This window comes from Parasteatoda tepidariorum, chromosome 9 (genome assembly GCF_043381705.1).
Source record: "Parasteatoda tepidariorum isolate YZ-2023 chromosome 9, CAS_Ptep_4.0, whole genome shotgun sequence".
Classification (NCBI taxonomy): domain Eukaryota; kingdom Metazoa; phylum Arthropoda; class Arachnida; order Araneae; family Theridiidae; genus Parasteatoda; species Parasteatoda tepidariorum.
The window spans coordinates 75,175,465-75,189,913 of record NC_092212.1 but is presented as its reverse complement, the minus strand read 5'-3'; the positions used below and the strand labels follow the sequence as shown (position 1 = coordinate 75,189,913).

The window sequence follows — 14,449 nt, the reverse complement described above, 5'->3', positions numbered from 1 at the left end:
TCATAATTTTTTTTTCTGTCGCAACACACATCTTTAATGCTTTCGATTTTTATTAGAATCTCCCGACAGCGTCGAAAACCTTAGATTGGAGTATCTAGAACGATCGAACAAAGTTCTACTGTTGTGGAATACGCCAAAATACCTCGGGGCTGGTGGTTTCTATAAAATATACTATAAAGTATCAGGAAGTAGCAAACCAAAATGGATATACATGGGAAAAACTCGAGAATCGTGGTATATCTGCAAGGATGCCCAACCAGGAGTAGAATTCAAGTTGAGAGTGAAGACAAAAAATGATTTTGGTGCGTCTAAACCAATAGACACTAAAACATTTCGAGTAAAAGGCAAGTTCCTTCTTATCCATATTTAAAAGACATTTTTTAATTTTATTATAAATGTTATTGTTCAATGCTATATTTCCATGATATAAATCAGGCTCAATAGCTGTGAAGTAGTACACGCGAAACAATATCCCAGAAAGCATGTAACCTTACGGTAACCATGTGTCAAAATTATCTTTTTGTTGTCATAAAAATGTTTGTACTAAGAACCTTCTCTTTTTAAGTAAAGCAAAAATATTGCAGTTTCAAACCCTTTCTCTTAAGAGGATTAAGAATTATGAAAGTTTTTTTTTAAAAAAAGTATTGTCACTTAAGGAAAATGGTCACTTTGGTCCATAATGACGTTTTAAGCTGACGTCACACTAGCAATAGGATCAAATTGCATTGTCGATTAAAATTTCATGGCTCGGTGGATTTTAACTGAGCACACAAGATGTCACGAAAAGAAACCTTATAATTTCCTAGATTTAAAATTAGTTCCACCTTGAGACTAGTTTTATTAAAGGACTTTTTCACGCTTGAAAACCATAGGTCAACCTCGATTTAAGGTTTTTATATAGAAGGTTGATGTCCAAGGTTTTGGATTATTGTAAAGTGAGTAGAATAGAGCAGAGTGTCACAGATCTTTTATTTGTCGTATGCCTATTTTAGGCAGTGGGGGTGCGATTGTTACTGTTTTTCAGTGGCGCCATCTATGGCCAGGAAGTGGACTTTTGACACGCTATTCACACAACCGCAACCCGTTTATAGGGCGGGCCACATTCACACACAAAGGAGAAAGGACATAGAACACACAGAGAGAGAAAGAAACATCCCTGCCTTGCCCAGGATTCGAACCCAGGACCTTTCTGATGCAAGGACAGTTCCCTGCCCCTACACAGACCGGCCGGATGTCACAGATCTCGTTTTAAGATTCGAAGGTTTACATGTAAACCGCATAATAAACCTTTTTATGTTTACATTAAAATATTTTTGCTGAGTGAAAATAATCCTTATTTTGCTATCTGGGATGAGTTGTTATTAAGTGTTCACCAATCACAGAGGTTCGTCTTAATTGAAAATTAATAAAACTGTCCTTAAAGAGTTAAGACTAGAAAAATTGAATCCTTTAGAAAATACAGCTCTTTCCAGTTCTCAATTTCAGCTTAAATCGCAGAGTAGTAACAGGATTTACAACTTCTGACAATTCAATGAACCCACAAGAAATTCGAATATCCGGACGCAATTACAGTCACAAACAGTCTAATACTCTACCACTCTCTGCGCAATATGCTCCTATTATGGTTTCGCAAGGAAACCCCGCGTGATTCTAGACAATTCTCGCAGAACTCCGTAAATGTTAGTCCTATCGCTTTCGAAGCTCAAATTTTCTAGAACAATCATTTTGCTGTCGAAATAGTCGCTAAAATGATCGCCAAGTCTGCAAAAATGTCGCCAAACTGAGTCTTCCATAAAAAACGCTTTAAAAGTTTATTTCTCTCTAAATTACATTAGAATTACGCGACTTTCTCTTAAATTTTGAAATTAAACTGTTTATTTAGGGTTCTCCTCAAATATTTAGCCTTATAGCAGAAGAATATTCAAAAAATTATACACATATTCGTAACAATAGTTTTCGTGAACAACTTATATTGCTTAATTATTAATTTGCTATTCCTAATAACCTGTAGGATTACTAAATTATACATCTTTTAAATTATAGTACATACATATCTTTTGTTTTGTTCTTAAATTTATTATTTTAATCACCTACAATGAATAAGAACGAAAGTTTTAAATCTCGCCAAGCAAGTTTTTGAAATCTTGTCAATCTAGGTTTCGGAAATATATTTCTGGGAGATAATTTTTTTGTATAAATATAATATCAGCTTGTCTTCATTTAAATTCGGATATTATGAAACAAACTTCTGAAATCATAAAATTGCGAATTTTTTATATTCTAACCATTGTAGTTCATATACGTATTACGTCATTTAATAATTTGTGTGTCAACTTCCATTGTTTTCATAACTGTTTATTTGATTCAACTCGGAAATAGCAGTACGTAATTTAAATCTTAAAACATGTTCTCAGACCAGGCAACAGAAACTCATATTTTTAGCTGAATTAACGTGTCATGCTTTATTTTACACTGAAGAGCCAAAAAAACTGGTATACCTGGTTAATAACGTGTAGGGCCCCCGCGAGCACGCAGAAGTGCCGTAATACGACGTGGCATGGATTCGATCAATGTGTGAAGTAGTGCTGGAGATAATTGACACCATGAATCCTGCAGGGCTGTCCATAAACCAGTGGGAGTAAGAGGGGGTGGGGATATCTTCTGAACATCACGTTCTGAGCATCCCAAATATGTTCAATAATGTTCAGGTCTGGGAATTTTGGTGGATTTCCGATACTCACGGTATACTCGTGAAATGATCGTACGTGAAAATCCAAATTTCATTGCTATCTTGGAGATGCTATGTCCCATCTCCCGTGCGCCGACTATAACACCAGTTCAAACTCACTTAAATCTGTATAACCTGGCATTGTAGCAGCAGTAACAGATCTAAGAACTGCGCTAGACACTCGTTGTTTTGTATACGCGTTGCCGATTGCAGCGCTGTTCCTTGATTGGCTCCATACCCATTTATTTTCATACTCATACCTGTACCAGTTTTTTTGGCTCTTCAGTGTATTTTCTGACCAAAATTGAACATTTGCGAGTAAGAGTGTTCAATTCCGCAGCCTCATAATTTTGAATCCACCACAAAAGACGATTTCTGATCTAGCATGGAGACAAATTTGCTTTTGGGGAGGACTTTTTTGAGCAAAATTAAAGTTACATTTCATGAGAACTACAAAATTCTTTTTATGTCAGCCTGGTGGCCAAAGGACTTTAGTCCATGATCTGTCTACTACTGATGATATGTTTTGCTAGAACTGCTGGTTGGTATATGAATTTAACAACCATCTCTCTGGGATTGAAACTGGGCTGCGTTATTAAATGGAAAATGCTGTATCCAAGCCTTATCGGCTTCAACAACCGATATTTAAGATTATTAGCGCATTTGATGCAGCCTATTATTGAACGGTTTTATCACTCAGTCAGTTAATCTTGGTTTTTATTAATATTATTTATTACTTACATTATTTTTTTTATTGCTTTTATTAAATTATGAGTTAACTAAGTACAGTTTTCCTAATCTCTCCGGTATTTTGTTTTACAGAGGTTAACATTGAAACTAAAAGCTGCCAATGCCTAGAAACATCGCCTGAACCAGATTCAGATGTAGCCTCTCAACCTGAATCAGATCAGAAAAGCTCTGATGAACGTGCTGGGTCTGAATCAACTGCATCTGAGGAAGCGTCTCTATCAAAATCAAGTGAGTCACAGCAATCTAATGATGTAAACGAGCCAAAGAAATCATCTTCTCGAAATTCTGCTGAATCTGAACAATCTCTTTCTCAAAATTCTGCAGAATCTGAACAATCTCTTTCACAAATTTCTGCTGAATCTGAACAATCTCATTCACAAATTTCTGCTGAATCTGAACAATCTCTTTCACAAATTTCTGATACTCAGTCATCTCTTTCACAAAGCTCTGAATCTAAGTCATTACAACCACAAAGTTCTTCTGAAAAGTTATCACATCCAGGAAGTTCTTCTAAATCCAAGTCATCACATCCAGGAAGTTCTTCCAAATCTAAGTCATCGCGTCTGCAAAGTTCTTCTGAATCTAAGTCATCACATGCAGAAAGTTCTTCGAAATCTAAGTCACCACACCCACGAATTTCTTCTGAATCCAAGTCAGCACATGCAGGAAGTTCTTCGGAATCTAAGTCATCACATCCACAAAGCTCCTCTGAATCTAAGTCATTGCTTTCACAAATTTCCGGAGAATCTCAGCAATCATCTTCTCAAAATTCGGCTGAATCTCATCAATCGCATTCACGAAATTCAGATCATGAGTCATCGTCTGCACAAAACTCAGATGAATCTGAAAAGACATCTGAATCAAATGAATCTGAGGAACTCCCGCAACGAAATTTTGCTAAAGGGATAATCAGTAAGTACATCCTGTTTTTTAAAGCTGAATTTTATTAATTTCAAATCATACTTATTTAATTCTAACTTTTCATAACAAACGAATACAATGAGTTGTGAAAATAAATTGAACTAGCTAATTTTGATTCATTAAGTCCAGAACTGAATACATATTTTGAGAAAAAAAATAGTAAAAATAGGCGCAAAAAATTATAAGAAAAAACTGAATGATAGACAAGTAGAAAAATTAGAGATGGTAATCGGAAAGGTTAGGACTGATACAAGCTTGAATAATTGGTCTAAAAGTTTGGACTCTTAGAATATAATATTTGTAAAATTTGTAATATTTATAAAAAATTTGTAAGGAATTTGGAAAAAACTTTGAAAACTATGTGGGAAGATAACTACGTAAGATTAAAGGGCACACTATGTATTCATATCTATATTCAGTTTAAATAATATTTCAGTGTCGACATATGCTTCAAAATAGTGGCCAAGTTTTGGTGAAAACCGATAGTTTCGTGTAGAAATAAATCAAAATCATAAAACAATAAACAGGAATTGCTCGACTTAATTAACCAATATTTTATATCTTGCCATGCAAAATTATATTCCGCTAAATGATGCGAAAAATTTCATATCTTATACAATTTAAAATTTTTTGACTAATATTAAACAAAATAATAAATATTTAGTAAAATGTTTGCATGAAATTGCCTTTGGATAAATAAATTTTGTGCAAACATTTTTACATTCGCTTTATAAGTTCTGAAGATATAGCGAAATACGCAAAAGTTAAAATTAATATTAAGAGAACCAAACTTTGGATCGCTGTCCTGATGAAACTCTGAGGACCATATTTACCAGACCATATTTCTCCTATATTTTAGGAATCAGAGATCTGAATAATCCGCCTAAAAAAATGAGGTTTCTTTAGAGAAAATACGTTTTTTTGTCCGATTTCGTAAGTTTAAATATCATCTGCACTAATTAATTAGCATACTTCCTCCTCAAACCATTAAAACTGCATCCTGTAACATCAAAAGTTTTTTAGGGAAAAGTCTTTAGATCAAAAGTTTTTCAGAGTAATCCGTAAATCTGTTTTTTGTTTTCTTTTTCATCTTCAGTAGCCAATCAGGTTCGACACACACGTTTGGCGTCGCTTATAGGTAGCGACTTTAATCTGATTTGAATCACGTGGTTAGGCTTAATAACTTTTCTTCCAATCAAGTTTATAACAAACTCCACAGTTTTGTGACAATAAAACACGCTTGTGTTTGCAAAGTTTAATTATTATTTAAAAAGCTAGTCCAATACAGCATTATAAAAAGTTTGCGAAAATTGAGAATTGCTTATTGAGCTCGACAATTTTCATCCAATTGAAAAAACTGGCAAATTCTTTAAATAAGTTTAAAAACTTTTAAAGTATTAAATTAATATGTCCGTTGCAAATGCCAAATAATTTTTTACGGTATGATATAGCTTTAAATAATAACTTTTTCTCAAATGTAGGCATTTAAACTGTGGCTGTTTTTTAATTTTCCTTGAAAAAAAAAACCTTCGAAAAACATCATTAATATTTAAAAAAATAATTAAAAATTAAAACTAATGGAATATGAAGGGGATAGAAAGGATTTTATCCATGAAAGCTAATTCTAATAAACTATAAATTTCAAGGCAAACAGCGATGTTTTTTCTTCAGAACAGCCAGCCAGCCAGCCCATCTACACTTGTTAATGTCTCTCGGGGTCAACCGATTTCCCTCTTTGTTGATTTTTCAAAAACTAAGTAATCCTCAAAATGTGACAAATGATGGTCCAACCGTCATTTTTGAAAAAATGGGCATTAACTGTTCTTTCTTTTTGATTTATGTTTAGTATTTTTTTCAAAATTTGCCGAGATTTGTTCACTTAAATGAAAATTGTAAAAATAAATGAATTATTTTTAGTATTCTCATTTGTATTTGCCCAAACCATGCTTAATTTTTCCAACATTAATTAATTAAACCGTAAATGCTATGGCTTTTTTCACTTTTAATTCTTTTTTACAATTAGCACAAAAGGCACAATTAGCACAAAGCACAAAGGCTGGCTAAATATTTACAAAAACATAATCTATTTTTCATGAAAAATTTTCAAATATACGTCACGCTTTTTTAATTATAATATTGCCTTCAAAGAACAGCCTAGCGAACAGCTAAAATCTGACAATCCCGGGACACTGAACTAATCTCGAAAACTAATTGATGAGACTACCTCAATGAAAGTGAAAATGAGATATCTCGTGATTAGTTGATAGTAATTTAAGTTTATCACATCCTCTAAAATAAATTTTTTTTTCAGGAGGCAAAGCTTTATCCGGAAAAGCACTTAAAAAAATCGAGGACGCTCTTGAAGATCGTTTAGATAAAAGCGGAGATCATTCTGGTGAAACTAGATCTCATCAGCTTAGCAAGAGTAAGAAAAAAGCTATACCCAATCAAAATACGAACTATCGAAGGAAAACTGTCATAGGCGATGCAACGAATAAGGCAGTACCTGGAGCTATCTATGGCAGCAATGAAAAGATTGTTAACCGCAGATATTTAGAAAAAGATTTGGTTTTGCAAAATAATTCATATTTGAATATTTATGAAGATGGCGAAGATATTTCAATTCCACTTGGCAAAGGTAACGATTCGACGACCTCAAATATTCCTTCAAAGTCTACAAATAATGGTTACGAATATTTAGAAGATTACATGGTATTAGATTCCAACTATAATTCCCATTTACAGACGCATGAGAATAATGAAAATGTTTCAGTTCAACTTCATGAAAGTAATAGGCCAAACACTTTTGAAAATCTTTCAAATTACATTACTTCTACAAGACTTTATGGAATAAATAATCCCAAGTCTCAAAATATTTCCAATTATACATCAACATTTAAGGCTGATGAAGATACTGAAAAGTCTTTATTTCAACTTCTTGAAAGCAGTCATCCAAAGATTCCAAATAATCGTAAGTCTTTTTTTTTTCTTACAAAAATTTCATTACATTCCTCATACATATGTATGATCACATACTCTCATTTTGAGCGTATCTCATAATATATATACAGTCAAACCCCGCTATAGTGAACCATCAAGGGACCGAAATTTCGGTTCACTGTAACCGGGTGTTCACTATATCCGTTCCGCAGACAATTTAACTAATGGTTCCCAAACTCCTCTCTTTTATTGCACATTATTTAAATAAATGACTGAAAAATATCATGTAGTAGCAAAAAATGTATTATTTTTCATTACTCTTCGTCTTGCGTACAAAAAAAAATTAGTAATCTCTAGCTGATGAGCAATCCTCAACATCAGATATGGAAACACTTCCCAACTCTCAGACAATTTTTCCTGAATTTCTGTTATTCCGTTTTTTAAACATGTCTAACTTGCCATTCGAGCACATAAACGTAGTCTCATAAAATCACTTAGCAAATTCATCGACATTTGTCCAGATACTGGAAAATTGCGGCTTCTCTGAACTGAGAGCAAAAAGGAGTTGAATGAGGGCCTTATCAACACATATTAGTTTCCAACCCTTTGACGAATAAGGAATAATTACTCATTCCATCTGACAGAAATCTGCATGGCTTGGAAACATCTGCTTGGTTTGTTTAGGGATAGGAAAGTGAGATAAAAGTAGTAAACAAGAAAAAATGCTTATCACTATATTCCCCTCTATAGATGGTTTTAAAAATCGGTATATGTATTTATTTTGAAGAAGAAATTTCAAAATTATTACAAAAAAAAATCAGTCGAAGACAGAAAAAAGTTCATTATATCCAACTTCCTCACTTTTTTGGTTCACTATATCCACAAAAAATAACATTATGCGTGTATAGCAAGGCACGGGACCAAACATTTTGTTCACTATATCCGGGAGTTCACTATACACCGTGTTCACTATAGCGGGGTTTGACTGTATATATATATATATATATATATATAGTTACAAAAAAATTACATTTTGTAACTATATATACATATATAGTTACAAAATATAAAATCGGAAACAAATTAACATATTTATGAAAAAATGACATTATCTCAGATACTCCCATCTTTGATAAAAAAAAAAACATTGATCTATAAACTATGATAAAAATGGCAGAGAGTAAATCTTTTATTAACCAACTTTTGAAATGAAAAGAATTATAGACCCTTTGAAAAAGTAACAATTATTCTAGTTCCCTAACTATATTCTTCATACATTTCATGTCTATCTGATGACAATAGTTTTAAATTCACTTTTATTTCTTTTTCAAAGTTTTTGTCTGGAAACCAGCGTAGAGAATTTAAGCCACGAAAAATGGTTTGAAAACTCTGATTTTGTTATTTTTAATATTTCTTTAAAGTGGAGATAATGTATAAATCTAAATTTATAAATGGATGGTTATAAAGAAAAGACAGATTCTAAAGGCCTATCTCGAAATATTCATTTCTGAAAACAAAAAATTTTAGAGAAAGACTTTGATATTTCGTTGGATGTGACAAATTTCATTGCAATTTCAAGAATTCTTTGTAGTCTTTTGAAATTGCCTGAAAATAGTTGCATAGCAATATCATCGATCATTAATCTTTTATTTGGCGAGTTCATCATCAATATTGTTGATTGTAGATGACATTACCTTCAATCTTATTGGAAAGTTTCAGATTGCAGGCTTACACTTGAATCAAATATTTAATCGAAAATTGATCTCAATGTGCAGTAAAAGAAGTAGTATATAACCCATTGACGCAGGTGGGGCACTTGTGTTTCCTTTAAGGATTTTTGTTTCTGACACTCTAATTACAAAAAATTTTTTTGGTATTTTTGTATCTAATTAGACAGTAATAATTACTAAAACAAGTATGTTTGATTATCGGACTCATCTTTGTACTAAAGTATTATATCCAAAAAATAAAAAATTATTCATATTCAAAATTTATCAATAACGATTTCTTAAATTAAAGAAATTTCTGTGATGAATAATTGTTTGTCTTCGAAATAACTGCAAATTGGTGAATTTTGAAGAATTATTCTTTGGAAGATTTTATCTTTAACGAAGAAAAAGGCTGTAATTCATAACCATGCTATATTTCAGAACCATAAGCTATTAAAATGCCAAATATAATATTTTTAATTTATTTAGTCATAAATCATTACAAAATAATGAAAAAATGTATTAAAAAATGACAATAATAATGAATTGTTAAAATTAATACAAAATAAGGAAATAAATGTGAAAAATAGATTTAATAAGAATTCTGTGTCAAAGGATAAGTCAGGGCGCGAAATTTCTTCTCGCCATTTCTTCTCACCATTGGCGACCAAAAATTCGGGCTTGTTAGTGACAAAGCTTGACTCTGGAGTGACTAGTTCTATTCTGTAACCGGTTCAGTGAGGAGCACATTCCGATTCTAGGGCTGCATTTAACAAATGTTATTTTAGCCAAATACAAACATGGATTGTTAGGATTACAAGTACGAGAACATTTCTTCTACTTTTCTTATTTTAATGACATGTGGGAAATGTTGGAACCATTGAAACCTTATGGCATCCTTGCCTTAAGTTATGATTACTTTGAAGTAAGCATGTTTCGAATTTTCATTTTCCGCATTTTTATAGTTATTGTTGCCATAAAGTTATTTATACTACATCTGTTAACATTTTTAAAATTGTTCTTATTTTTAATGAAATACTGGTGTACAGAATTTCAGCCTCGCTAGCACCTTATAGAAATGAAATTTCATGTTCTGGTTTAAGAAGTGTTTGCATTGCTTCAATTTTATCTCCTGCATCGAAATCTGTACTTTAGAAACGTTAGTTTTCTAAATTTTAAATTTTATTAATTCTAAATTTTATTTATAATTTTTTTTGATTTCATTCTTCAATATTTTACCCAGAAAGAAGATATTCGACCATTAAACAAGGCTCGAGTCGTGATGGCTCAGGAGCGGTCGTCTCCCAATTAGGTGACCTAGGCCAGCACCTCCTAGAAAAGAGCAGGCCTCAGCACGGGTCACCATAAATATCCTTTAGTAGTCCAAACGTAATGACATCTTTCGTATTTTTCATCTACTGCGCAGTTAACTTCGTCCCATCGGACTACTAAATTGATCCGTGCTGAGGTCTTCAATCTTCTAGGAGGTGTTGCCTAGGCTCGAATCCCATCGATAGATAGTTGATACGAATTTTGCTCCTGTCTTACCCCGACTTCTGTTCTGACGTAAAATAATTTCAGTGGTACATCCATGGGTATGGAGCATGGGTTAGAATCTCCTTGCAATCGAGCTAACCATGGGAGGTTTTCGTGATTTTCCTCTCTATGTAGCGCAAATGCAATGTAATTCTACCAAAAAGTCCTCCACCAATTCTATTTACTCCCTATGCTTGATCCAAAAGTTCCCTTGTCTTCTGTATTAGGTTCAAAATTTCAAGGCTATGGAATTGAACATTGAAAATCGCAAACTCAGAATTGGATCTGCTGTTCAACTATGATTATAAAATAAAATAAAATTAGACAAGCCAAAAAGACCTACTATTAGTATCGATTCTATTTTAATCATTTTACTGTAGTTAACAAAATTTGCACGTTTTTTTTTAAATTTTATTTTTATTACACATCAACCGTAAGTTAATATTTTCGTTTACCAAACAGGTAAAATACAATTTGTGTGTGCATTGCATGGCGCAAGAAGCTCATAGTTAACTTCTAAATACTTTAATGAATCACTATAACGGTAATTTATTTTAGCGTATTAATGTAACTTACACCATAAAATAATAATTATAAAACGGTTTGATAAGTTTAGACACTGATTCAAGATAAGTTGCGTAGGCTTATGGACATTCTCAATCGTCAAACGGTATCTCTTGATATAATTGATTTAACATGCATTATAAACTAGCGATTGGAAATTGAATAATTGGAGTGATTGTTACGCTACATTATTTCCCCACCAGAATTTTATCAGTGAAGAATTTGGTAAACCGATACTACTAGTTGATTCATTGTTATTTTGTGATTTACCGTGGGGAATATATTAAGATCACCGAGATATTGAGTGTTGGTTGTGAGAGCTGTATTAAGATCACGGATGCGGGTGTGATTGCTCCAGTGTTACAATTAGCAGTTGATTATGTGCAGATTCCCGTTGTGTGTCATCGAGACAGAGTAGCAACAGGGTAAGGAAGACAATGACGTAGTTACAAATAACAAGTGAACTATTCACGCTGATCCTTTTATTAAACTAGGCGTGCTCACATCAATGTGGGCGTTTCTGTCGAAGTAGGAGTATTTATATCACGTACTAAAGTCACCTTTTTTGGGATGAGCTACCAACACTGTCAACCTTTTTCCATCAAAGCGTGCCTCGTGAGAGTAGTTGTTGTACTTCATTTACGTCGCACTTGATGCTGCACAATGGGCTATTGACGAAGGTCTGGGAAACATCCCTGAGGATGATCCGAAGACATGCCATCACAATTTTGATCCTCTGCAGAGAGGATCGAACCCCCGCTTCGGTAGCCCAACGAGCTTCGAGCCTCATGAGAGAATAAATTTAACATGTCTTATAAACTAGTGAATGGGAATTGGATAATTGTAGTGGTAGTTACGCTACAGTTTATTTTAAAATGAAGCGTAATAAAGTATCATAGAATTGCGTTGCAATAAAGAAATAACTCTTAATTTAGAAAACACTCAAATGCAAAAATTTAAAAGCGGAATAGATTGAAAAACTAAATGAATATATCCTTGAATTAGGGATACAGAAATATTTCATAGGAAAACAATATCTTTATAAGTTTTGTTATTTTGTGCTAATTACAACCAAAAGTATATGGAAATTGATGTGGAAAAACTGGATCCTACTGTATGATTTTTCTGGTCAATAAAAACGCACTGATAACACTTGGACACTGCGACGTTATCATTAGATTTTTATGCATAGCTAGATACAGCTTTTAAAAATACTCATATGATATATTAATACATAGTTTTTAAAAACAGTTTCAATCTGTAATCGAAGGAAATAAGAGGTTTTTTTTCTTTCTCATTTTGCAGATGTTTTTCAAAAAAGACTCGCGCATTGCGATGAGTCAATCTATCCTCTAGAAACAGCTACTTATTCATCCTCTTCTGAAATTCTAAAAGCATCTGCCACTTTATCTAAACCAAGTCATTTTAAGACTCTGAAAACATCAACAACTTCGCCTGAAGTTAAAGTTTCAAAAACTCTTAAGACAATTTCTAAAGAAATTCTGGAAAAATCTTTTATTTTGTCTAAACCGAAACCGAATCACATTCCGAAAGGTATCCCGGGGGAGACTAACTATTTATTTCGTCCTGGCAACCCTCGACATTTGATGTACTACAAAATAAATCATAACTTTGCATACTTCAAATGGGGACTCCCCAAAGCTGACAAAAATAATCAAGTTGATTACTATATCGTTGAAAAAAGGACTGATGGTGGACCATGGGAAATACATATGAAAAATGTTACCCGTAATCGAGCTAGATATAGAAGACCATGCCCATGTGAAATAAGAATATTGGCAGTGAACAAGTACGGGCTAGGTCCACCAAGTAAAATCATTAGAGATGCAGATTTAAAAGGTGAGTTTAGTTGAAGTCTTTTTCATTTTATTTTACAACCGTCGTTGAACAGCCGACCCACCGACTACTAATGTTCAACTCTTAGCCTTGTAATTTTGCACCCAATCCAGAAGACACGGAAACTCCTGGATCAGTACCCCAAGAGGCATGATTTGTTATGGGAAGATGGAGGACTTTGTAACCCGACAGATATAATGGACATCAGTCATTCACGGGGTCAGTCTTCGGCCGGTGGGATCGAAACCACTAGCTCTTGGACATGGCCCAGTGCCCTACCAACCTGGCTATCACGGCCCCTTAGTTGACGTTTTTTATATTTTAAATTATTTCATAACCGTCGTTGAACAGCAGACCCAAATATTTGGGTTTATGACTACTAATGTTAAACTCCGTAGCCTTGTAATTTTAAACTCAATCTAGAAGATAAGGAAACTCCTGGATCAAGTATTAGGAGAAATTTGCCTTCGTGGAGGATTCTCTGATGGAACTAACTCGCATTTGCGTTGCAAGGAGAGGAAGATCACGAGTACCTCCCACGATTAACCTTACGGCAAGGGGACTCTAACCCATGATCCGTCTACCACTGAGGATATTTCACGTCAGCACTGTGGTCGGTGCATCCGGATGCGGAATTCGTATCTACCAGCTATCGCCGGGATCGAACCCGGTTCACCTCATTGGAAGGTGAACGCTCTATCCCCTGAGCCATTGCGGGTCCTTAGTTGACGTTTGTAATATTCAAACTAGTGTAAAAATAGTAGTATAAATTTCACAATTGTTAGTTTTAAAAAAATTCAACAAAATAAACTAAACGTGCCAAATAATCTCAGAATGAACTATTAAACCTAATCATTCTTATGACATAATTGAACTAATTTTTATCAGAATTTCTTATCTTTATACGTTTCGTTATAGAGATGTCTAAGCTGACGTCACTTCCCTCGCCTGGTAATTTATCAATGATCAATCATAGTTACAGGTAGCAATCAATTGAGTACGTTTCTTTTGGGATGTGAATATGAATCGTTCAAAAGAAATGGTGCAAATGACAATTGATTGATTTATTCCAAACAGTGATATAACCTCTGGCTTGAACATCTTTATCGCGTCATGCATATCCAATATTTTGCATTTCGCATTTTCCTATAGTTTAGTAAATTTTCATTTTAAATAACTTATCAAATGATATTAACTATTTACTTAACAAACCAAATTGACAGATAAGATTTGCCAGTACCAGTTGCCTGTCGAAGATGACTTATAACAATTCAAAATATGCTCATGAGAATCGATTTTATGTTTTCTCAGTTATGTGTGCCACGAATTCATATTTACAGTAAAATCCTTGAATAGCACACCTCTTGGCGACTTTTTGAAACCTAGCCAAGTTGGTGATTATTACTGGGATCGACGTTACTTTTTGAGTATTAATAAAAAAAAA

At 33.5% G+C, this 14,449-nt stretch overlaps 1 protein-coding gene across 1 annotated transcript in view; it reads left to right on the top strand.

Moving 5' to 3' along the window:
- The window catches only part of LOC107437637 (uncharacterized), a 43,268-nt gene that overhangs the window by 5,859 nt on the left and 22,960 nt on the right, over window positions 1-14,449 (top strand). The window contains exons 4-7 of the mRNA XM_071185405.1: window positions 57-344; window positions 3,551-4,390; window positions 6,711-7,370; window positions 12,454-13,008. Of these exons, the coding sequence (XP_071041506.1) occupies window positions 57-344; window positions 3,551-4,390; window positions 6,711-7,370; window positions 12,454-13,008 (2,343 nt within the window). The remainder of the gene's footprint in view (window positions 1-56; window positions 345-3,550; window positions 4,391-6,710; window positions 7,371-12,453; window positions 13,009-14,449) is intronic.